The following is a 23,223-nucleotide window of genomic DNA, read 5'->3' on the forward strand; positions in this document are numbered from 1 at the left end:
CACACACACACACACACACACACACACACACACACACACACACACACACCAGAAATAGGCCCATAAATACAGAGAACTAGTGGTTGCCAGAGGCAAAATGGGTGAAGGGAAGTGGGAGGTATAGGCTTCCAATTATAGAATAAGTGACAGGATGAAAGAGAATATAGTGTTATTATAATAGCACTTTATGCTGACAGATGATATCTACATTTGTGGTGAGGACAGCATAGCATAAGTAGTTGTCAAATAACGATGTACACCTGAAACTAATGTAACATTGTGTGTTAACTATACTTCAATAATAATAAAAAACCCAAAATGACCAGATTCCACAGCACTCAGGAAAAAAGAGTGAAGTTCAATGGATGCAGCAAAAGAAAAACGAAGTCCAGACTCATCTGGAGCAAGGTGATTTACCTGATACATTAAGGAGAATCACAGTTTTCCTAAATAACAGCTGTAAACTCATGAATAAATTTGTTCATATGAATAAAAGTATACAAAAAATAAATTTTACATAAAACAATCATTTAAAAAATGGAAGACAATACAGAATAATGTTCACAATGGTTTTTCTTAGTGTTAAGTTAAATAAGTAGTGTTATTTTAAAATGTTTTTGGCATTTTTCTAGCTTTTATAATGGTCACCTATTAACTTATAGACTTAAAAAAATGTTTCTAAGTGGTGACTGCCTTGCTTTCCAGTAATAAAAATCTAGTTAATATTAGAAGCAGATAGGCCTAGGCTCCAGATCTTCTTTATTCACTACACTATACATTATTCAGTAAATTTCAGAAGCTGTATTTATTTATAGCTTCTTCTTCCTCAAGTACTTTACCAGAGGTGGGAGCACATAAGGTGATTTGTTTTGAGTGTTTCCTCCTTCCCTTTTCTCAGTTTTTTGGTAGGGATACCAATAGGCAATGAAATATTTGAAAGCTGGCAAGGAAGAAGAGCATCAATAATGCAAAGATTTAATAACCAGCCAATAAGTTATTAAGATTTGTATAAGAGGAAGAGACTTTTAAATTAAAAATGGGCCTAATACGTTCAATAGGACTATATCCAGATAAATTGGTATGACTTACGGGGATCAGGACTTGCTTAGGATTTAGCTGCATGTTATCTAAGTGTGTTCTTTATGCTTCGTCTCCTGTATCACTCCCGGCCTACCTACAGTTTATGAATGCTGTTCATCCTATGTATACACAGAATCTTACTTTATGAGCACAATCTTGTATGTACCTAGTGTATACATTATTTGCCATCTTTAGCCCCCAAAAATAAAATTTTAGAAACTATCAAGGATCTAAAAATGCAGCATGTGGCCTTCACCAAAGTAAGTTCAGAATCAAAAGAAAATTCCACTATTTTACCACCCTCAGAGAGCATACATGTTCCGTGATATCACAGTGATAAAATACCACCATCCTTTTGCATAACTGAGCTCCTAATGCTGAAAGATTGCTGGAATACCTCTCGGGTGAGGGACTGAGAACAGTCCCACCGTGAACTCCTTTACTCGCCTATACATTCTCAGCGTATGCTGTGCTTACCTTTATGCCGTTACTTCCCATGTAGGAACGGTACTATGGAATGAAACACTAACAGGACTCAGGACAAGGCTCTTTAGTGAATAAGGCGAGGCTCTTTAGGCTACTTCTCTATTCCCTTTTTCTCTTGGGCTAATACTCTTAGCTCGTGTTTGGAAAGTGAGAGAGATGTTAGTTACCTCTGATCGACCAATTCGATCTATGTTGGAAATATCATAAACATCTGCCACTGCTGCCGTGTCCACACCACCTGTGCCACGTTTCTGGAGCCTTAGATTTTCCAGGATCTTGGAAAAGCGTGGATCCTGGGACAGGGGACAATACGGAGTGTCATAAGAAGCACAACAGATTCACCAGCATTGGCACATTCATTTAGAAAAGATGTACTGTAAGAGATAGTAACAGTATTTATTAAGCTCATACTTACTATGTGCCAGGCCACTATGCTAAAACCTTTATACCATGAAGTAGGTATTGCTTTCATTCTCATTTCACAGATGAGGAAACCAAGGCTCAAAGGAATTAACTTAATCAAAGTCACACAGAAGGTAGCAGAGCTGTTACTAACTTCTGTATCACTTCTGACATTTGGATGCCAACTTTGGTGAGTTGATTATTCATCTGTATAATAGTTTTCACTGTATAATTAAAATCATGAAGTTAAATCACATCAAATAATTTTCTTAACACTGGAATAATTTTCATTCTGTTTTTGGTAGGAAGCTCATTTTCTTACATTGTTTTAAAGTATGTGATTTGCTAGTATTATTTGCCTACCAGAATCCTTTTTCTTACTAATACACACATGGAGCTGAGGAAATAACCACTAGCTAAGTTCTTACTAGTGGAATGAATACAAGTGGTGTGCACACTTCTAGGCCTAGACTTTATTTATTTATTTATTTATTTTTTAATTTTTTTTCAACATTTATTTATTTTTGGGACAGAGAGAGACAGAGCATGAACGGGGGAGGGGCAGAGAGAGAGGGAGACACAGAATCGGAAACAGGCTCCAGGCTCCGAGCCATCAGCCCAGAGCCTGACACGGGGCTCGAACTCACGGACCGTGAGATCGTGACCTGGCTGAAGTCGGACGCTTAACCGACTGCGCCACCCAGGCGCCCCTAGGCCTAGACTTTAAATCTTTACATGGACACACATCCTCTCTCCCCTTTGCACAAGCTGGAACATGAGCCTGACTGTGACCATGCAAAGGGGACACTAACACAGTGGTCCTCAAGGTACCGTTCCCTGACCAGCAGCATAGCATCACTTGTGAGCCAAGCTATCTGTTTTTACAAGTCTCCAGCCTTGAGTCTGCAGGTTCAAGTGTGAAAACCCCTACACCAGGAGAGACAGAGATGGAAGGAACTCCAAGGGGCTGGGCAGAGCAGCCTGCCTGCCCATCCTGACTTGTAACATGAAGGAGAATTTAAACTCTGGGTTCTTGAAGCCACATCTCTTTCTTACAGCATTTAACCTTTGGTCCTAACTGACACTTGTATCAGTTTTGATACCTTTTGTAGTAAACTTAACCCTTTGTTGTTATTTTCTACTGTAGGTGCAGAAAGTAACGGTTAAGGAATGATCAGTGACCATTTCTTCCTCCACAAAGAAGGCATGCCTGAGCTTATCCTGACGGAACACGACAGGGCTATTGGCTACGTGACATTACCTTGCTGAGCTTGGGGATCCTAACATGGACACCAGCCCGTAATCCTGTGCCAAGGTTCGAAGGGCAGGTCAGGATGTAGCCTAGTCGCTCATTCCACATGAATTCCCAGCCTCGCTCTTGGATTAGGCGTTCTACCTACAACAAGGAACAAATGGAACTCTTAAATATCCATCTACTCACTACATCCCAAACACCAGGAAGAGACTTGTGTACTGTATGTTTGCCGTGAATGAAATTTAGGTAAATTTGTATTACTTCCTTAATAGAAAATGATATTACTATTATTAAAATAGTACTAAAATATTAATAGTATTTAAATACTATTTAAAATATTAAAATGGTCCAATCCAATTAAATTAGATGCCCATGTAAAGCATTGAATACAGTATCTAGCACAAACTAAATATTCAATAAATGTCAGTTGCTGTTATTATTTTTCATGTGAGAATAGGAGAATATAGGATTTCTCAGCAGGTAAGGTTGTGGTCAGTTATGAACATAGTTACATCCTATACTGTCTCTATGCTTAGAATAGACAAGAACACTGTTAAAGAAATTGGAAAATAATTAAAGATCCACAGACTTTTCCCTAAAACATGCTGGACTGGGGAGGGAAGCATAGGAACTTACTAGTAACAAAAAAACAGTCACCTATTTTTTGAAGCACTACCCGGTAGTCCTACCCCCAAGGAGTGCCATGATTCCTAGAAAATATTAGCCCCATTTTGGAATTCATTATAGTGTCTTCTTTCAAGAATGAAAATGTGATTTTATTTTAATGAATATTCAGAAATCTCTGATAACATCTTACTTCTTTTAGTCCACGACAGAATCGCTCAAATACTCTTTTCATATTGCCTCCTTTTTCCATAGAGATTACCCTGGTATGGTCTTCTTCATTAATCCAGATGAGAAATGTCTTGTCATAATTATGCCTAATGAAGAGAGAAATATGGTGTTGCACATTAACTACATTTGTTTCAACACATGAAAATTCCCTTTACTTCTGTAGCTTGATTGCTTCATTTCACCTTCCTCATTTCCTAGAAGGCCCTAATTCTTCCACTGTGCCTGAACAAGTAGTACAAAATGATGTTACCTTGACATAAAGAATAAGACCAACTCTAACCCTTAAAGATATATTTTTGCCCAACAAGATTATAATGGATGACAATAATTCAAATATGAATAACGTTTGGTTTTGACACTAATTCTCCTAATAAGTTCAACCAAAATCTTGTGCTGCTTATTTTTTTTTTTTTTTATCTACAACCCAAGATGTTTGGGGTATAGAACATTTCACATATGTTTGCTGCATAGATTCTTACTGTCCCCACACACTGAGCAAGTGCTCATGAACACTTCGCTCCTTTGGGTAGTATCATAACAACCTACCAAAGTACAGGAATCAAAGTGGACTGAGGACTGTTGGCCAAGATAAAATACGTGTATACTCGATATCCATTCTTCCTTGTAGGGTTTTGCTTAAATCCTCAATATATTTCATTTTCTGCTCTTTTGTTTTAATGTCATGAAACAGATTCTCTGTGAGGTCAAATAATAGGAAGCTAATTTTTCTTAAAAATAGTCTTTTTCTCATGCATAATTCATATAAACCAGCATACATTCTTACACATGTTAGAAACATTACAATACTTTGGTATTATACAGACACAATTTCCAAATACTCTCTTCATTTAGCTCAAGCCAGGCATGCTGTCAACTGCAGGTTAGGACAAGCAGGTGATCTGAAGGAAATCCTCTGCACACATTGCAAATGTGAAAATGCTATGTCCATACCAGATTCCCCTGGCATCTGGCCAGTCACGGGCCATCCCAGCACATGTTAATAAAGGGGATACTGGCTTATCAAATAGAAAGTGGTCCTGCAGGCCAAAAGGGACAAAGCAGAAAGGAGAAATGGATGAGATCAGACACAAGGACAAGTGCTACGCGGCCAAATTTCAACTTGGTTGAGGTCTGTCAGGCAGTGGTTCTCAGGCTTGGCTGCCCACTGGAATAATCTGGGTGCTTTGTAAAAAATACTAATACCCAGTTCCTGCCCTCCCCCAGAGACTGTCTTAATTGTTATGGGGTGCGGCCTGAACAGTGGGATTTTTAAGAGCTCGTCAGATGGTTCTAGTGTACAGCTAAGGCCGAAAACCGTTAGCTTAGCCCAGATAAAAATACTTAATCACTATAGATTATGTTTACCCACCAGCACCAATGCTATGCCCTGACAGAGTAGGCCGTGAGTGAGGGACACTATCTTGAAAAGTCTGTTATCCACAGCCACCATTCTCTCTATGTGTCTGGCATTCCTGGTTCTTTTATTATCATTCCTTCTACTACAAAGTATTAGAGATGTAAAATAATTTGTAAATAAAAATAGCTATCATTAATTTAGTGGTCACTATGTGCCAAGTCTGTGCTTGCATATTAATTAATATGCTTTTAATTTTCTTCAATCCTCACAACACTATGAGGCAAGTATAATCATTTTATGAGTGAGGAAAACTGATTCAGAGTAAAAAAACAACCTACCTACTATTAGGCAGCTAGGAAGTGACAGAGCCTAGATTCAAACTTGACCTGTAGGACTTCCAAGTTTGTGCCTTTAACAACAGTACACTAATCTTCATATCAAAATCAGTGTCAAGAGACTGGCATTTTTCTTAGTGTGTGTATACAGTAACAACATGAATATGGATACCATATATTCAAATATGATTACATTGAAGTAAGAAATAAAGACAATATGGAGAGGGAAGTCCCTTTATAATCTGTGAGTGAAAGGGGTAGGAGACATTAGAACAGGCTTGGTGACCTGATGCTGGAAACCTCAAGTGGCTACCTGAGGCAGAGTTGGGCTTGTCTTAACAGAGCAAGCAGAGGGTTGGCCTGATGGCTACAGAGGCCAAGAGACTGTGGTCTGTAGAGACAAGCACGCTAGTTCATCTGGTTTGGCGGTGGGACTTATTTTGTGGCATTGCATGTCCTGAAATGGCAGATACTGGTTTCTGCTTTTCCTTAGAGTTTAATTAAAAGTTACTCTTGAAGGGCACCTGGATGGCTCGGTGTAGTTGAGTGTCTGACTCTTGATTTTGGCTCAGGTCATCATCTCATGATTCATGGGATTGAACCCTGCATCAGGCTCTGCACTGTCTGCTTGGGATTCTCTCTCTCTCCCTCTCTCTGCACCTCCCTGGCTCATGTCCCCCCTGCCGCACTCACTCAATAAGTAGACTTAAAAAAAAGTTACTTTTGAAATTGCCATCCTTTTTCAGCTGTGCTAAAAAAAAAATAAGGGAAAATAAGGACTTGGGTTTTTGTCTTCCCCAGTGTTAGAGTGAAGCTTTAGAGGACTCATGGAGGCGGCAGGAATCCCAGAGCTGGCTCCAATGGGAGTCAGGGCTAATTTCCTTTCCAGATTTTCTTACTTTCCAGGACTTTATTTGGGTGTGTCAATGGAGACCATCCAACAGGTACACACAGGATTTCCACACTTAATTGTTCCTATTTATCAACAAGCAAGGCGATCCTCTATTAACCCCCACCCATGGATCCCCAACCCACCAATTCCTTATTGGAGTTTTCTCGGCAGACTGTAACCACAGACTACTTTTGTGGCTTGGTCTCCAGTTTATTTTTTATTTTTTTTTAATGTTTGTTTATTTTGGGGGGAGAGAGACAAAGCGGGTACAGGGGAGGGGCAGAGAGAGAAGGAGACACAGAACCTGAAGCGGCCTCCAGGCTCTGAGCTGTCAGCACAAAGCCCAACTCAAGGCTTGAGCCCATGAACCATGAGATCATGACCTGAGCAGAAGTCAGATGCTCGACCCACTGAGCCACCCAGGCGCCCCTTGATCTCCAGTTTTAAGGCCTCCTCTTCCTTCCTTATACTAAACAAGATGAAGTCCCAGCAGGCTTCCTGTGAGGCCTCACTGTACCAACTAGAGCTCAGGGCGCATCCCCACCCCCGGCAGGGTCAGGTGGTTCAAGGGCCACTCACGTCTATGAGCCGTTGCTGGTCCTGCTCCGTCATCTCAGACAGCTTGTAGTAGCGGCCTGCCAAGTCCCCTTTGAGGCCCTCCAGGGCCGTGATGGCCACATTCTCTACCTCCCTCCGCTCAGCCCGGGTGCAGGCAGGTGGCAGACTCAGCCCGCGGATGCTGCGGCCTGTACGCACCCGAGATGACAGCACGTAGCGCTCATCAAACTGCCCCTGTGTGATCTGCCAAGCAGAGCGCAGGGTTACCACGGCCAGCTGCGGACTACCGTCCCGCCACAACCACTGTGGGTTCCAACCCTCTGACCTTCAGGGTCCCCTACAGGGGGCCCTCAGGCACAGTGCAGGACATGCTGAGCACATTTTGGAATTATGGGGGCGGAGCCTTATACACAAGGGGCAGAGCTACTTTATGCAATGCCATCTGGAATCCTTTACCGCACTAGCTTTGGGATTTAAAAAAAACAAAAAAAAAACAAAAAAACAAAAAAACCCTTTAGGAAAGGCTTACAATTCTCAGTGATCAACACCACCCTCCTGTCAGGTGCTCCTCACTTCAGGCTCTGGCAGGCCAGCTTCCCGGCAAAGTACACAGGGGGCTGCAACCTACCTTGGATGCATCCAGATCCGTGGGGTGCTTCATCACCCTGGGGTCATAGCCATTGTGCCTTAGTTTGATGACAGGATCAAAAAGGTCAGCAAACACCTGCAGGAGGGAAGATGCACCTGTTTCCTCTTTAATTCGTTCATCTATTGCAAGGTCATTCCTTTCATTTACCCCTTTCTACCTTCAGGGCCAAAGTTGATGCCCTCCTCTGTAATTCTCAGGGCTACCATGCAGGAAATGGGCGTGAGTGGATTGATGGTTATCAATAATAATAATAGGCTTATACCACCTCCCAGTGATTCTGCCAAACTCACTGCCATGAGACTAAGCAAGAAAATCTTGTGTTTAAAATTTGAGGGTTTTCCTCAAGTTCTTGCCTCTGTGAGATCAAAGAAGCTGACACAAGCAGTTTTGTGGTCCAAAGGGATGATCAGTTTCTAGAGTGTAAGCAACATAATAAATTCATGGAAAGTTAGCTGCACTACAAGCAACAGGGCAAATCTGGGAGCGCTCACCCTGTGAAGTCCATCCCCAGCCCAAACTATCTGGTGCCAAATCTTTTTTTCTTTCTTTCTTTTTTTTTTTTTTTTTAATAAAAACTTCAGATATATCCTTTAAGAAAATAACATTAAGAGAAGTCCTAATAGGGTTCCTGCCGCATTTGGGAACTATGGGAAGTGGGCAGGCCAGGGGTGGGGAAGCATGCTAGGTCCAGGGAGCCAGCTCCAGTCTGAAACTCTGGGAGCCCAGAGTAGTGCAGTGCTGTATGTGAGTGAGCTACCCGTCTGGTTTATTTAGGAGGACGCCCTCCCTCCTCTTGATAGCTGTTTTCCCAGGGGACTGCCTTCAGCTCCCTGCAACAGAAGGACACAAAGAAGTCTCCCTGCAATTTGCTGCAACAGTGAGGCTGCTCTGTGAAGAGGGCTGCGTGGTGGCTGAGCTGCACTAGCAGCAGGCCATTCTACGCTTCTGCCTCAAGGATGAGGACACGGGGACGGTGGGATTTCTCGGAGAGACTTGGTGAACTCGATAGCCGAGACTCCAGTGGCTGTGCAATCAGTAACTCCAAAACTAAAGACAGAGACCATCCTCCTTCCTCAATAAAGTCTAGCCACAAACACACAATTTCCCAATGTTTTACTGGTAAATGTACATCACCAATTACAAGATTTTTTTTTTTTTCTGTACCAGTTCATCCCCTTGACAGTCTCCGAGCATGCTGTCATGCAACTCATTCCTCCAAGGGGTGGGATACTAGAGTGGCAGCAAAAGAAGCCTTGTCCCTGGGAAGCTACAGACCTCCTTGTCCAGAACATTCCAGCTGTTCTGCTGACGCTGGCTGCCCTTTATGGCACCTTTATGGGACCTTTCCTGAGCAGGCAGAACAGGGGCCCACAGAGAAGAGGCGAACTCTGGGACCCAGAGCATCTCACTTTGGAATCAGCAGTGAATAGTTTTACCTCATAGGACTCCTCGTCACCAGCCACCATGCCCACAGTCTTTATGAAGGGATGGCCTGGGTTGTCCACTCCAGTCTGGATACACTGGTCCAGGGTGTAGCCACTGGGGGTCACCTTGTTGCGGAGCTTGGCGTAGATGGCTGGGGTGAGGCACTCGGCCATACAGTTGTTGTGCTTGCGCAGGTCAGGGTAGTCCGCACTGCACGCAGATGAGAGAGGCTTTCAGTGATTTCAGTGAGCAGCGCCTGAGGGAAGCGGCCTAGGAAAGTGCTTTGTTTCTTGCCATCCTTCCCCCAGGCTCTCTTTAACCAGGAGTCAAGACTTAAGTAAGACAGATAAAAAAGGGAAAACACAGTCCCCTGAACAGCCAGACAAAGGGACCTGGCCCCGCTTAAGGATTCCAAGGTGCTGGCTGCAGGAGCCCACAAAACTCTGCCTTAGGTTCGTGTAAAGAGCAGAGTGAAATGCTCACTTCGGCAGCACATATACTTAAAAAAAAAAAAAAAAAAAAGAGCAGCGTGAAAATGACAAAATAAGTGGAAATCCTATGCGAACTTTTTTTTTTTTTTTAACTCAAAAGTTTTGTTAAAACACAACAGCCACATTTTGGTCCCTTCGGTCTGTGGTAGAGAGGTTAGAAACCTGCAGATGGAGCTACATAAACATTCAGTAATTTATCTGTCCTCTACCTACGACGCAAGCTCCGGGACAGCAGACACTCCTGCGTTGCTGAGAACAGTGCCTGGCTACTGAAATAGGCATTCAGTACGTATCTGTTGGAACAGTACACAGAAAGAAATGATGTGAAATAAAATCTTTTGCTAGGATGTGTACTGGTTGAAGATAGGGGATTCCGGACTATCACGGGCTCAAACACAAGGAATCGCCTTCAGGAATTCCTGAAGTACATGGTGGGTGATGATGACTCCCTCAGAGATTCTGATTCCCACAAGAGCCAGTGAATGTCTCTGAGCAAAACATCGGGCCTTCCTTGTCTCTCTCCTCCATACCTGCCCACGCGGAGCCTCTTCAAGTCACCACTGCACGCCAGCTCTATGCCATGTGTGCAGTCTCATTCATGGCAAGGTTCCAAGGGCCAAGAAAACATGTCCGTCTTCATGCCACTCCCCCACTTTCCCTGTGCGGTGTCCTTTAAAGCTGATGCTTCATAGAAGTACTAGAGCCTCATTTTCCAGAAGGTGGGACAGCAGTGGATGATGGATAGATCTAGAATCAGGGTCATCGGATTTGCACTCGGCCACACTAGCTGTGTGAACTTGGGCACTGTTTAATTTTTCTAAGCCTCCACTTTATCACAAAGGGATGCAAAGATGAATAAAGTAGATACTCCATATATAGCGTTTAACACACAAAGATGCTCAGTAAAGGTTAATTATTACTATTATTGCTGTTGAACTAGACCACCAGTTGTGGGCAGGAATGAAGACACTGTACTTCCTTGAGTTCACCACAGATCACTGTGCTTAGTGAGTCTTAAAACTGTTAGTCTGATTTAATCATTCTCAAAAGCAAAAAGAGGGACCCTGGCTGACAGTTTCCAGCAGAGGAAAGCATATTTCTGGCTGACACTTGGAGTTTTTTTTTAAATCCCAAGGACTTACCTTGGTGGGAACAGCCTGTGCTGCCCCCGGGCCTCAGCACACAGGTTCTGCCGGTTCAGCAGGTAGCCGGTGGTCAGGGCCCCGGTGCCCACGGTAGCAAGTAACAGAGAAGCATTGCGGCCAGTTAGCAGCTTAGAGAAGACACTGGCCATCCTTCCTCTTGGATGAGTGTCTGGAAGCAGAGACACGGGATTAGACAGCCTCACGGGATAGACACTTACCATATAGCACAGAGACCACCAGGCAAGAGAAAGAACTTCAGGAGCCATCACCTCTCTTTTGGTTTGCTTTGTGTTTCTCTTTCTTCTTTCCTTGCCCACACCCCTTCACACTGGTTGGGGAAATCTGGGTAGTTTTAGACATTGTGAATGTCAAACTGCCTCAAGTCTGTGCCATTTTCTCCAGTAATAATACAGAAAAAAAGAAACAACAGAGTTTCTGTTTCTGGCTATTTGACACACCAGGTGCTCCGTCAGACCCTGCCATTGCACACTGAGGACAGCCTGTGTAAGACAGGTTCCTGGGCTTGGAAGAATACATCTCTGAGGACTACCCTCCTACTCCACTCACCCCAAATGAGATGGTGTCACAGCTCCAAGTAACAAGCCAGGAGGTTTGGGTTATCTTGAGTACGGTTGTCCATCTGAGCACTAAGGTTGGGATACCAGCAGTGAGTTGGAGAGCTCCATCTGTGACTCCCCTAGTGAATTAGGACCCTTGAGAGGAGCTAAAGTGGTCCAAGGTCAGCAATCACCCCCCCATCCCTGGCTTCCAGCAGAGCATAATAAGGAAAGTATACTCAGGGTAGGCTCTGGGTTCCTACAGATAGATGAAGATCAAGCAACAAGCCCTCAAAGATCAAGCACACAAAGAGGAATTAGGAGCCAACAGAATCAAACTGTCTTTCAAAAATGAGAATGAAAAGAAAGCGTAGATCAGTAACAAAGGAGCCACTAAAATACATACTTTAGGAAATAGAAAAGCAGACAATAGACGGACAGCCTGAGATACAGACAAAATGGAGAAAACATATATACATCTAAACAAGTAATTACATGATATCAACAAAGAATAAAAATCAGGATAAGCACATGCCCAGATACCCTGCTGTGTGTGCTATTGCCCAGAGATCAGAATGACCAGTTAATCCATCATCACCCAGCTGGGAGCTTTTTAATATGGGTTGTTGAGTAGAGAGCAATAGAGCAGGTCACTCTAAGTACTCTTGCATTATACTGATCTCTAGGATGTCCACATACATGGAGTGCAAAATTTTTTCCCTAAAATTGAGAAGGTTCCAGAGACTCTGTTTCAAGATCCTCCAAGCTTAGCTGGGTTGGATGGTACAGAGAGCCCACTGTATGGCTGTGGCTGAAACCCTGGGCCACCCAATGGAAGACAGACTTTTAATAAGGTCAGGGTGACATGGCTTACTCACAATTCACTTTGGAGATCCACTCTCTTCCATGATTGCATTTTGGAACTGGGATCAGTTTGAACTTTTTATGCTTTCAGGGTCTCCACCTGGAAGTCTCTATTTAACATCATTTTAAGCAATACTATAGGGAAACTTGAACGTCTCAACAAAAGGCACCAAAGTCCTTGAAAAAAAGTGAGGACTTTTTTTTTTTTAGCCCAGGAAATCAGAGAGCCTTTCCTCTATGCTAATGCCTCAAAACAATTCCCTAAGTCTTAAAGACAACAGCAATTACTTTATTAATCAATAGGCAAGAGAAATGGGCCATTCTTCAAGATGTCCTAGGGATTTGTAATGGCCCAACATTAATCCCATCACACAACCTGGGCTATTACTATTGGTCTCTATCCAAGAGTAGGTGAGGGCTTCTCCAAGAACTGCACTGATACTTCCTGACCCTCGGGTGTGGCAGGCAACACTAACCTCCATCTTTAGGGTCTGTTTCACCTTTGTCCACACCCTCCAGTCTACTCCCTGAGCAGAAAGGCAATGCTGTCATCTCTGAGATTTATCAGAGAACTCTGATAAAGAAGTAAAAGAAGCTTTGTCCAAATGCTTTTCAAGCAATATATGGGCCAAAAAATAAGCTAGGACAGTTCAGACAAAGAAAAAAATTCATTATTTCTGAGGCTGACTCAAATGTCATCTTTATTTTTCTTTCCTTAATTTGCTTGTACACAAATATGTATTCACATCAGAGTCTGTTTGAGAAGGTCAGTTTTTTTTTTTTTTAATGTTTATTTATTTTTGAGAGAGAGAAAGAGCACAAGTAGGGGAGGGGCGGAGAGAGAGGGGACAAGCAGGCTCTGTGCGGGCAGCAGAGAGCCTGATGCGGGGCTGGAACTCATGAACCATGAGATGATGACCTGAGACGAAGTCAGACGCTCAACTGACTGAGACACCCAGGCGCCCTGAGAAGATCAATCTTGAGCAGAGTCAGGAGGAAGGGGAGGGAATGGTGTCTGTGTGTAGCCAACTGACAACCAGTGGTCTTCAAAGGCCTTCCTGTGAGGATGAGGTGTAGGAGGGTGTCTGACTCAGAATACTAATGTTTGAAATGTCATCTTATCTAGATTCTGGTTTTGGAAATAACGTTAATTTACATCCAAGAGTTCCAACATTGTACTCCTGTCCGAGCAATGGCGTAGGATCCCTGCCAGTAATCCTGCGGAGGCTTTGGGTGCAGCAAGCAAAGCAATCCTGGAGCTCAAAGTCCTCAGTGCTCTTTCTGTGATTCTGACACAAAGTTTTAGTGAAGATTCGTACATCATTGACTCTATGTCGTTCACTCTTCAAGACACGCAGGAACAATGAATTTCACGGTTGAGGTCCCAATTGATACACTTGGGAGTGAGACTGAGCCAAGGGTCTCATTGAATGGCCTGGGGACCTTGGGTACAGCTGCTCCCCAAAGAGCCAGAGCCAGGCTTGCATTAAAACCATTTTTTCCTCAGGACGCCTGGGTGGCTCAGTCGGTTAAGCATCCGACTCTTGATTTCAGCTCAAGTCCTGATCTGGCGGTTTGTGAGGTCGGGCCCTGCGTCAGGTTCTGTGCTAACAGGGCGGAGCCTGCTTGGGATTCATTCATTCATTCATTCTCTCTCTCTCTCTCTCTCTCTCTCTCTCTCTGCCCCTCCCCAGCTCATGCTCTGTCTCTCAAAAATAAATATTGAAAAAAAAATTTTTTTAAGCTACACAGGAAGAACATTGCTTTACTTTACCCAGAAGGCCCCAAATATTACATAAGCACTATCTACAGCTGAAGCCTCTACTTAGAAGAGGCTGGATTTGTTACCTACACAGATGGTAAGATGATAGGTAACATGTGGCATAAATAAGCTGGAAAAGGGTATATAAGAGATAATCCATGTCCACCAAAGTGGTCGCTATTTGGCTTTGCCTAGTTTCTAAACATGGTGATTTTATAAGTCAGTATATCTTGTGAAACCATCAGGACAGAGGTTTGACGTGTAAAATAATCTGAGGCTTCCTTGCAAAGCTTTTTAATTTTTTTGGTTCTCTCCATGCCCCAAGCATTAGTGTAACATACTGAACTGTTCTGTGAAGAGATGGCTGGAGACAGGAGATGAGGGGCCAGAGCAGCTGTGGTGCTTCTCCAGGGACAAAGGCCTCCGCATCCAGGCACCCTCACCACAGGGAGAGAGGGATCCACTTTAAGGTTTTGGTTTTTGCTCTTCTTTTTGCCTGACAGCTTGCTTGAAATTCGGCATCATTCCCAGTTTCTCTGAATAATACCCTGTTTCCATCTTGGCACTCATCCCCACCTATAATTATTTTATCTGTTTTCTTTTTTATTGACCATCTCCCCCAAATAAATTATAAACCCCCAAAGGAAGGAACTTGGTTCCTTTGCTCACGGTTGCATCACCATTGCTTAGCACAGCACCTGGCACTTGGTAGGCTCCCAGTAGCATTATTTCATAAATGAATTGTAAGCTTCTTGCTGGGGTAGGAAGCCACTCTGAGGCTGCCGGGATCCACATGAGAATGCGGGCGTCAACTAAGTGGATAGAGTGGGGGATGCGAGGCCAGAGAGCTGAACAGATGGGCACAGGAACACAGGCAACAGAAGTTTAGAAGCCACTTTCCCTCAGCGTTATGATACTCAGTGGCCAGTGTTCCCTGGGAGAGGAATCCTGACTTATCTGGGGGGAGAGGCACAAATGTCAACTAAATAAACTCATTAGGAATTTTGGGAAAGCTCACATGGCACATGTACACACACAGTCAGGGACTGTCATGGGTGCCCCAAACACCACACACAGTGCCCCAGCCTGACTCTCAGGTTGAGAGCTATAGATCTCAGTACCAATCTCTGTGATATAGGTATAATATTATACCATATATCTAATATTCTAGTGTCTATATATATAATATAAAATAAGATATATTTTAAAATATCAGTTTACTTACATGTGGTTTTGTGATAATGCAATAAACTACACAAATTTGTTTTTGTAAAATCATTACTGTTTGGTTAAAGTATTGTTTCTTACTGCCTCTCTAATTTGGACTTTACCCTCCATCTTTCTCCTGACTGAACCATAGCCTGGTGCCTCAGTCTGCACAAAACTTCTCTGTGCCCCTCTAGCCCAAGGTGACTGCTTTCTCTCTGAATTTCCAAAGCCCTCGTGGGCTGCTCATTCATCTGCATGTACCCTACACAGTGTTTCGACACCTGTTAGTGAACTCAACTGTCATATATCTCCTGGCATGTTAAGGAACTGCTTACTATGTTAGCATTGCCTTCCCAGCTGATGGCCAAAATCTTTAATGATGGGATCCTTAAACATAATAGCTGCTCAATAAACATTTCTTCTCTGACTTAATTATTTGTGAGCAGTGCTTTGCCTGATTTCCAGGAGGAGGAAATCTTACCAGCCTCCTGCTTATGTCCTTTCAGACAATGCATGTAGTTCTAAGGGAATGGACCCTTTACCTTGGGCTATTCCCAAAGGCACTTTACCCCTCTTGCCTGGCTCCTTTGCTCCCAAGTAATTTGCACTTTTAATTTGCTATGAAGCCCCAGGCCTGGTATCCAAGCCAACTTAGAATCAATTTTGTAAGCTAGCTTCCTCGCTCAAAACTTAAGGAAAAAAAAAAAAAAAAGTCTACTTATATGAAACACATCCATTTCAGCCATTGCTTTTGAAATCCTATCATAAAAGCAACCAAGCGCGACGAGTAGGCTGGATTTCAGCATTTCCTTGCTCAAGTTCCTGGTCTCTACAAGCTGCCCATGAGGAGAGGAGCCCAGTGCAGGCCTCTGATCTCTCTGCCATAACCGACTGAGCTCTCAGAGCCAATTGAGCCTGACTTCAGCTGTTTCCAAGGGAGATCCAGTAGAGGCTGTCCCACAGACAACAGGCAAAGCCTCCCAGCAGAGCAAGAAGCCTAACATACATTCTCTTCCTTCCAGCAGGAATTCTCTGCCTGAGCCGGCAGGCGGGGAAGGAGATGGCAGACGAGGAGCCAGTGCTGGGTGTTGGGGAAATTTAACTAAAATCTGTCATCCAGAAATGCCTCTCCACAAATTATAGGAAAGAAAGAGAAGAAATTTATTGCTGACTACGCACTAAGCCAGACTGTGATACATATTACAGGCAGTCTCCTAAAAGACGTTGCAAAAACAGAACCAAATCTCACCCTTTTATTGAGCCATGCAGATACGGCCGTTACATACATGCTCTCGAGGTAACTCAAGTAAGAGGACATAACAGCATTATTTGTCACACAGAGCTTATTCTAAATTCATCTCAAACTGGGGTGGCCATTTGTGTTAGCTAATTGCCTCTATCCAAAAGAAAAATAAGCTTCTCTTGTTGCTATGACAACAGGTAGTTTTACGACTTGAAGCCTGGCATCTTGAGACTGGGAGGTAGGGGCCTATCCTTCTTGATTATACATTTCAAAGAAATGCTCCCAGGCCCTCAAGAAAAACATTTCTAGGTTGTAAAACTGGATGGATCCTTGCTTACTCTTAATAAGATTTATATATATCTCAAAGGGACAGAGAAAGAACTTACAAGTTTTCTAAAGAAAATGCTCTAAGAAAAGGGGAGGGGCTCTTTCCCTTTTTTTCACTAGGAAGCAATAATTTTGTTTTCTCCCCTTCCTATGGGTGGGGGAGTACTGCATCAGCAGCTCAGCAGGGCTCCAGCCAAGGGTGGACATCCCTCAGAACTGATCCCACACTTCATAAAGACCCAATGACCATAGGACGAGGTCACAATTCTTCTTGCTTCTCAAGCCCACTGGCCTGTGGATGAAGGTTTGCCATAAATGCTAAGTGAGAGAATGAACATGGAGACTCAGAGTCAAAGGGACTTCAGTAGTTGGCCGGAATGCGGGCACCCCCTTCCCCTCAGCCTTCCTCCAACACCAGCAGAGCGGGGCATCTCACCACTTCCCAGAGTAACCCATTTCACTGTTACATAATTACTGAAAATTTTCCCATGTCTTAATAAGGGGGGGCAAATCAAAATTAGGGAGTATGTCTAAGGGCCAGGTACTTTCTCCACAACAGCCTTGAGGAGCAAATATCTTGTCCCAGGTCACAGATGAGGGAACTCAAAGACAGAGGTTAACAAACAGCTCAAGGTCACACAGATGAAGGTAAAGTACATATAGAGTTTTAGTAGGCACTCATTTAAATGAAGATCATGTTTTTACTTATAAGATTTTATAATCAAAACTACAGTACGTTTGGATGGAGCCAACCTCTGGTCTCCCAAGGAATGTAGCTGCTAGTCAGTTCCAGCTGCGTTGATCCTTCATGGTTTCTTAGGGATACTGAATGGTTTCCCTCAGTCCGGGTTTCCACAGGGAGCTCACGGCCAAATTGCCAACCAACACACAGGCATCGTTCTGGGCACCCCTGAGGGAAAGCAGAACCAAAGGGTGTACACTCAATGCTTCTTCCACCCTCCAGGAACATCTTGACAGCGAACTCCCAGAAGTAGTCCGGTGGTGTGGGTCAAAGTCCCTGTGAATGACACTGACGTGCTTCAGGTGGAGAGAAGTCACAGTGAGCAGTGATGAAGGGAGAGGGAAGACAGGATGATGAGGTGGTGATGATAGGTATCTTTTTATTTTATTTTGGTAAATATTTAAGTGTTTATTATGGGACAGGTTTTACAGAGCTCAGAGTCTGAGGGGAAAATTCCTATGTAGCACTCATGTGCTGGGCTTTATGGCTATTAGCCCATTCAATCCTCACAACAGACTCATGAGGTTGATGCTCTTTTTTTTTTTTTTTTTTTAAGTTTGTTTGTTTGTTTAGAGGGAGGGGCAGAGAGAAAGAAATAGAGAGAGAGAGAGAGAGAGAGAATCTCTGCTTGGGGGATAATAATCCATGCTTGGGGCTCCATGTTGATGGTATGGGCTCAAACTCATGAACCTCCAGATCATGACCTAACCTGAAGTCAGAAGCTCAAACAACTGAGCCACCCAGGTGCTCCGGTTGATGTTCTTATTATCCCCACTTTACAGATGGGCAAATGGAGGTAAAGAAAGGTAACATAACTTGCTCCTGGAATTCAAGGCCAGCAGTTTGTTCTCACAGTCTATGCTCTTAAGCAGCACCATTCCTGGGCCACTATAAGTCATGGGAGAGGTGTTCTACCAGGGAAGCCAGAGCCCCTTGGGAGCTCCTGGGAGACCACAGTCTGATTTGGGACCACACCATTCAGCTACAATGTACCTGTCTTGTGTTATTCAGACCAAGGTATTTCTTGCCCTTGCCTGCCCTGTGACTGGTACCAGGTCACAAACCACAAAGGATTAGAGCAAAAACAATGACCAACACTGCACACCCATGTGCATAAACACGGCTGTGGATGCCTGCATGCATTGCCTCTTTCTGGCCAGCTGCTTTCCAGGCATCTTCCAAGTGGGAGAATGGCCATTGCCCTTAGTACACATGAGACTTAATCTACCTTTGAATGCTGTAGAAAGGGAGACAGGAATCAAGGCTAACTACACCCCTGTTCTCTGCCTGGGTCCAGAATCATCAGGATGAAGACCCAGCATCCTGGGCCAATGTCACTAACCTAAATTGGGCTTTGGAGGGACTCTATGGAAAATAATTGCCCTAAAATTTCTAGAGTTGAATTAAACTGGGACTGAAACTGCCTAGGATTTGTGGTGGCTGCCTATCCCCAAAGGTCCAAGGAAAACCCCATATTTAGGGACAACCTTGACTGATTCTACATTCTAGAACACCTGTAGCTTTGAGGGACATATCCGAATGAGGTCAGGGCCAACCCCTCAGTGAGTGACCAATGCCAAGTGTGAACGCAGTGGAGAGGGTCACACTGCAGCCTGAGAGCTAGCCTTGAATCTCATTTATTCATCCACCCGTTTGTCCACCTGTCTGTCTGACTATCCATCCATTGAACAACATTAGAGAATCAATTCCTGTGTCAGATACCGGGGCTGCCCTCCCGAAGCTCATGGTCTGGTAAGAGAGACAGAATGAGAGATCATTGTAAAAACAGATTATAATCACAAGTGACACGAGCAAAGAGAATTAACAGGGGAGAAGACCTAAGTCTGCTGGAGGATCAGGAGGATTTTTCTGGAGAAGGTGAAAAACCTCTGGGGATGTCACTTTGCTAGGAGGACACTGCAGACAGAGGAGAACATGCAGAGGCAGGGAGTCATGAGGGCAGTGGGCAGCCAGGGAGGTCAAAGGCAGGGGTCGAGACTGCAGAGAGAGCTGTAGAAGCCAGAACAAGAAGAACGTCGCTGTGAAACCTGGAGCTTGATTCCGAGACGGTCAAAGGACAGGGTTTTTCGCAGAGGAATAATTTTACTGGATTTATGGAAGGTTGGCTCCAGACTAACGCTGCCAAGGTGTGGTCTGTGGACTGTTAAACCATTTCATGATGAGAGAAGTATAGAAACTGAGAGTAAGCATTTAGAACACTTATGACACATTGATATGAAGAAAATTCAAGCTGGTATTTTGTGGGTCTTTTCTTTTTCTAGTAATTGTGTCTTATTGCGTTTTACAAATGTATTGGTGTACTATGGATTCGATATTAATAACAGATTTTGCCACAAATTGTTTGAGAAGTGTTGCTCAGTTTCCTCACCTGTACAGTAAGGCTAATCATAGGCCCTACTCATAGAGGTTTTGTGAGGATTAAATGAGCCCTTAGCACAAATACTGACATAAAGGCATTAGTCGTTCCTCTGGCTCAGGGCGCCTGGGTGGCTCAGTTGGTTGAGCATCTGACTCTTGATTTCCGTTCAGATCATGATCTCGCGGTTCGTGGGTTCGAGCCCTGCGTCAGGCCCTGCGCTGACAGTGCAGAGCCTGCTTTGGACTCTCCCTCTCTCTCTGACCCTCTCCTGCTCATCTCTTTCTCAAAATAAATAAATACACTTAAAAAAAAGTCCTTGTGGCTGATGTTACTAAATTGGTGAGGAAGGGAAAGGGGTCTAGAGGCAGGGAAATGATGTCCTAGTGTCCTGGAATAAACTAAGCCGGAGATTCTCCAGGCTTCTCCCCATGGTGGTGGGGAAGGTTTCATGGAGATAGATGGCAGAATTTCCAAGATACTTAGTGCGTGGGCCCACAGGGCTTTTTTGACCAATCAGGTGTGGACTGAGAATTTCTTCTGACTTGAGAATTTCACTTGGCTGGGGAGCAGCCTTGGGGTCAGGCAAAGACAGGACGATCAGGTTGAACAGAAGGGGTCTGTGATGTATTCTGGAAGGAATGTCTTTCTTTTCTTTCTTTCCTTTCTTTAAAGTAAGCTCTACCCCCAACATGGGGCTTGAACACACAACCTCAAGATCAAGAGTTGCATGCTCTACCAACTGAGCCAGCCAGGCACCCCTGGAGGGAATGTCCTTTAATGTGATTGAGGGCTTATAAGAGAGGTCTAGTCTGGAAAGGATGGCAATTGTCCAGCTATCCACCCTGTTTCTAAATCCTCTCATTCAGCCTTCCTGGGTGCTCACCCAGGCCCTGTTTGGACACCAGAGAGTGACAGGGAACTAGTGACAACAGACACAGGTGTAGTATCATGATTGGAGGCTCTGAAGCCAGAATCCTGGATTTATATCCAGCTCTGCCACTTACAATTCTCTACTGTCTTGAGAAAGGTTTACTTTGATTTCCAAGTCTTACTTTTCTCAAATATAAAATGAAAATAATAAAAATGAGAAAGGATTAAAAAGGAAGTCCATGTGCAACCTGGACAACAGTATCTGGCACTTATTAAGTGCTGAACATGTGTCCACTTTTGTTAATATTACTTTGTGCTACTTTTGAGAGGTTACCCCTACCTGCTGCCACTGTGTTTGAGAACATTGTCCCTTCACCTCAGCAAACAGCCCAGCTTTGTCCCAGGGAAGTGGTCTGAGGGCTTCTTCACTCCTTACGACTGACAGGGTTACCAACTGAACACACAGAAAGCACCCACCAGTGACCTGGGAAGGTCAAGGGGATGATTGTGGAGCCTGCCTGGAGCCACATAAGGTTCTTCCCAGGGTGCTTTCTCAGGCCACTTTCTGGGTCAGGCTGTCTTCTGGGGTTTTCCTGGGTTTGCACAGCCAAGACTGAGCCTTGTCCCTAGGCTCCTCACTGTCCCAAGGATGCCTGGTCCTTCAGGGATGCGCTGTTTCTGCCCTCCAGACTGCAACCCTTCTGGTAACTGTAGTTTCCTCCCAGGCACGCTCATTTTCTTCAGCCCTGACCTGATATCTTCTCCTTCTCGGCCCCATCTACAGGGACTTCGTAGGCCTGCTACTTGCCCAGGGCACCCCGAGGCTGGAGAGCAGGACCTTTTCTACAGGACGATTACACTTAGCTACTCCAAATCAGAAATTTTGTTTCTGTGGAGACCACTAAATAAAGATCCATGCTATGCAGATGGCCCACAGACACATGAAAAGATGCTCTATCACTAATCATAAGGGAAATGCAAATCAAAACCACAATGAGATAGCACATTATATGTATCAGAGTGGCTATAATCAAAGAGACAAGAAATAACAAGTGTTGGTAAATATGTAGAGAAAAAGGAACCCTTGGTGCACTGTTGGTGGGAATGCAAATTGGCACAGCCACTGTGGAAAATAGTATGGGAGTTCCTCAAAAGACTGATAAGAGAAATACCACAGAACCCAGTAATTTTACTACTGGGTATTTACCCAAAGAAAACAAGTAATAATTCAAAGAGATATGTGTAGTTCCATGTTTATTGCAACATTATTTACAATAGCTAAGATACGGAAACAACCCAACTGCCCATGAATAGATGAATGGATAAAGAAGAGAGGTGTGTATACACACACACACACACACACACACACACACACACATACACACACACACACGTGAATATTACTCAGTCATAAAAAAGCAGGAGATCTTGCCATCTGCAACAACATGGGTGGACCTAATAATGTGAAGTGAAATAAGTAAGAGAGAAGAAGAAAAATACCACACGATTTCACTTATATGTGGAACTGAAGAAATAAAACAACCGAACCAAGAAAAAAGAGACAAAAACAAATAGACTCTTAAATACAGAGAACAAACTGGTAGTTGTCAGAAGGGAGATGGGTGGGGGATGGATGAAATACATGATGGGGATTAAGAGGTACAAAATTTCAGTTATGAAATAAGTTACAGAGATGAAAAGTACAACATAGGGAATATAGTCAATAATACTAATAACATTGTTTAGTGACAGGTGGCGACTACGCTTATTGTGATGACCACAGAGCAATGTACTGAATTGTTGAATCATGTTGTACACCGGAAACTGATATAACACTGTATGTTAATTATACTTCAGTAAAAAAGATAAAATAAAATCAAGATGTAACTATTTGTGAGGATGTGGAAAAAAGGGAACCTTTGTGCACTGTTGGTGGGAATGTAAACGGATTGGTATAGCCCCTATGGAAAACAGTATGTAGATAACTCAAAAATTAAATAGAACTACGATATGATCAGCATTCCCACTGCTGGTTATATGTTCAAAGGAAATGCAATCAGTATCTCAAAGAGCCATCTGCATCTTTGTGTCCATTAGAGCATTTTTCACAACAGTCACAATATGGAAACAACCCAGGGTCTGCCAAAGGATGAATGGATACAGAAGATGTGGTCCGTATTTATATATTTATATTTATATTTATACTTAAGTCAAACAAGGAATACTGTATGATATCACTTATATGGGACCTAAAAAATGAACTCCTAGAAACAGAGTACAGTAGTGGTTACTAGGGATGGGGAATGGAGGACGTGGACAGATGTTGGTCCAAGGTACAC

General features: G+C 43.6%; 1 protein-coding gene and 1 long non-coding RNA gene across 3 annotated transcripts in view; one reads left to right on the plus strand and one right to left on the minus strand.

Moving 5' to 3' along the window:
• The window catches only part of LOC121013782 (uncharacterized), a 51,679-nt gene extending 41,884 nt beyond the window's left edge, over positions 1–9,795 (plus strand). The window contains exons 3-4 of one of the 2 annotated variants that reach the window (XR_005782923.1): positions 3,116–3,469; positions 9,037–9,795. This is a non-coding gene — a long non-coding RNA (uncharacterized LOC121013782). Of the gene's footprint in view, positions 1–3,115; positions 6,294–9,036 lie in introns of those variants that run through there. The other variant, XR_005782922.1, reaches the window with a different exon arrangement.
• Positions 1–23,223, minus strand: part of CKMT2 (creatine kinase, mitochondrial 2) — a 37,239-nt gene that overhangs the window by 8,777 nt on the left and 5,239 nt on the right. The window contains exons 2-9 of the mRNA XM_040449574.1: positions 10,928–11,099; positions 9,306–9,504; positions 7,849–7,944; positions 7,242–7,463; positions 5,030–5,115; positions 4,041–4,164; positions 3,230–3,364; positions 1,734–1,859 (exon numbers count right to left, since the gene is read on the minus strand). Coding sequence (XP_040305508.1) covers positions 1,734–1,859; positions 3,230–3,364; positions 4,041–4,164; positions 5,030–5,115; positions 7,242–7,463; positions 7,849–7,944; positions 9,306–9,504; positions 10,928–11,079 — 1,140 coding nt within the window. The 5' untranslated portion in view covers positions 11,080–11,099. The remainder of the gene's footprint in view (positions 1–1,733; positions 1,860–3,229; positions 3,365–4,040; positions 4,165–5,029; positions 5,116–7,241; positions 7,464–7,848; positions 7,945–9,305; positions 9,505–10,927; positions 11,100–23,223) is intronic.

The sequence above is a fragment of the Herpailurus yagouaroundi genome, unplaced genomic scaffold, assembly GCF_014898765.1.
Source record: "Herpailurus yagouaroundi ecotype Mexico unplaced genomic scaffold, PumYag 29, whole genome shotgun sequence".
Classification (NCBI taxonomy): Eukaryota; Metazoa; Chordata; class Mammalia; order Carnivora; family Felidae; genus Herpailurus; species Herpailurus yagouaroundi.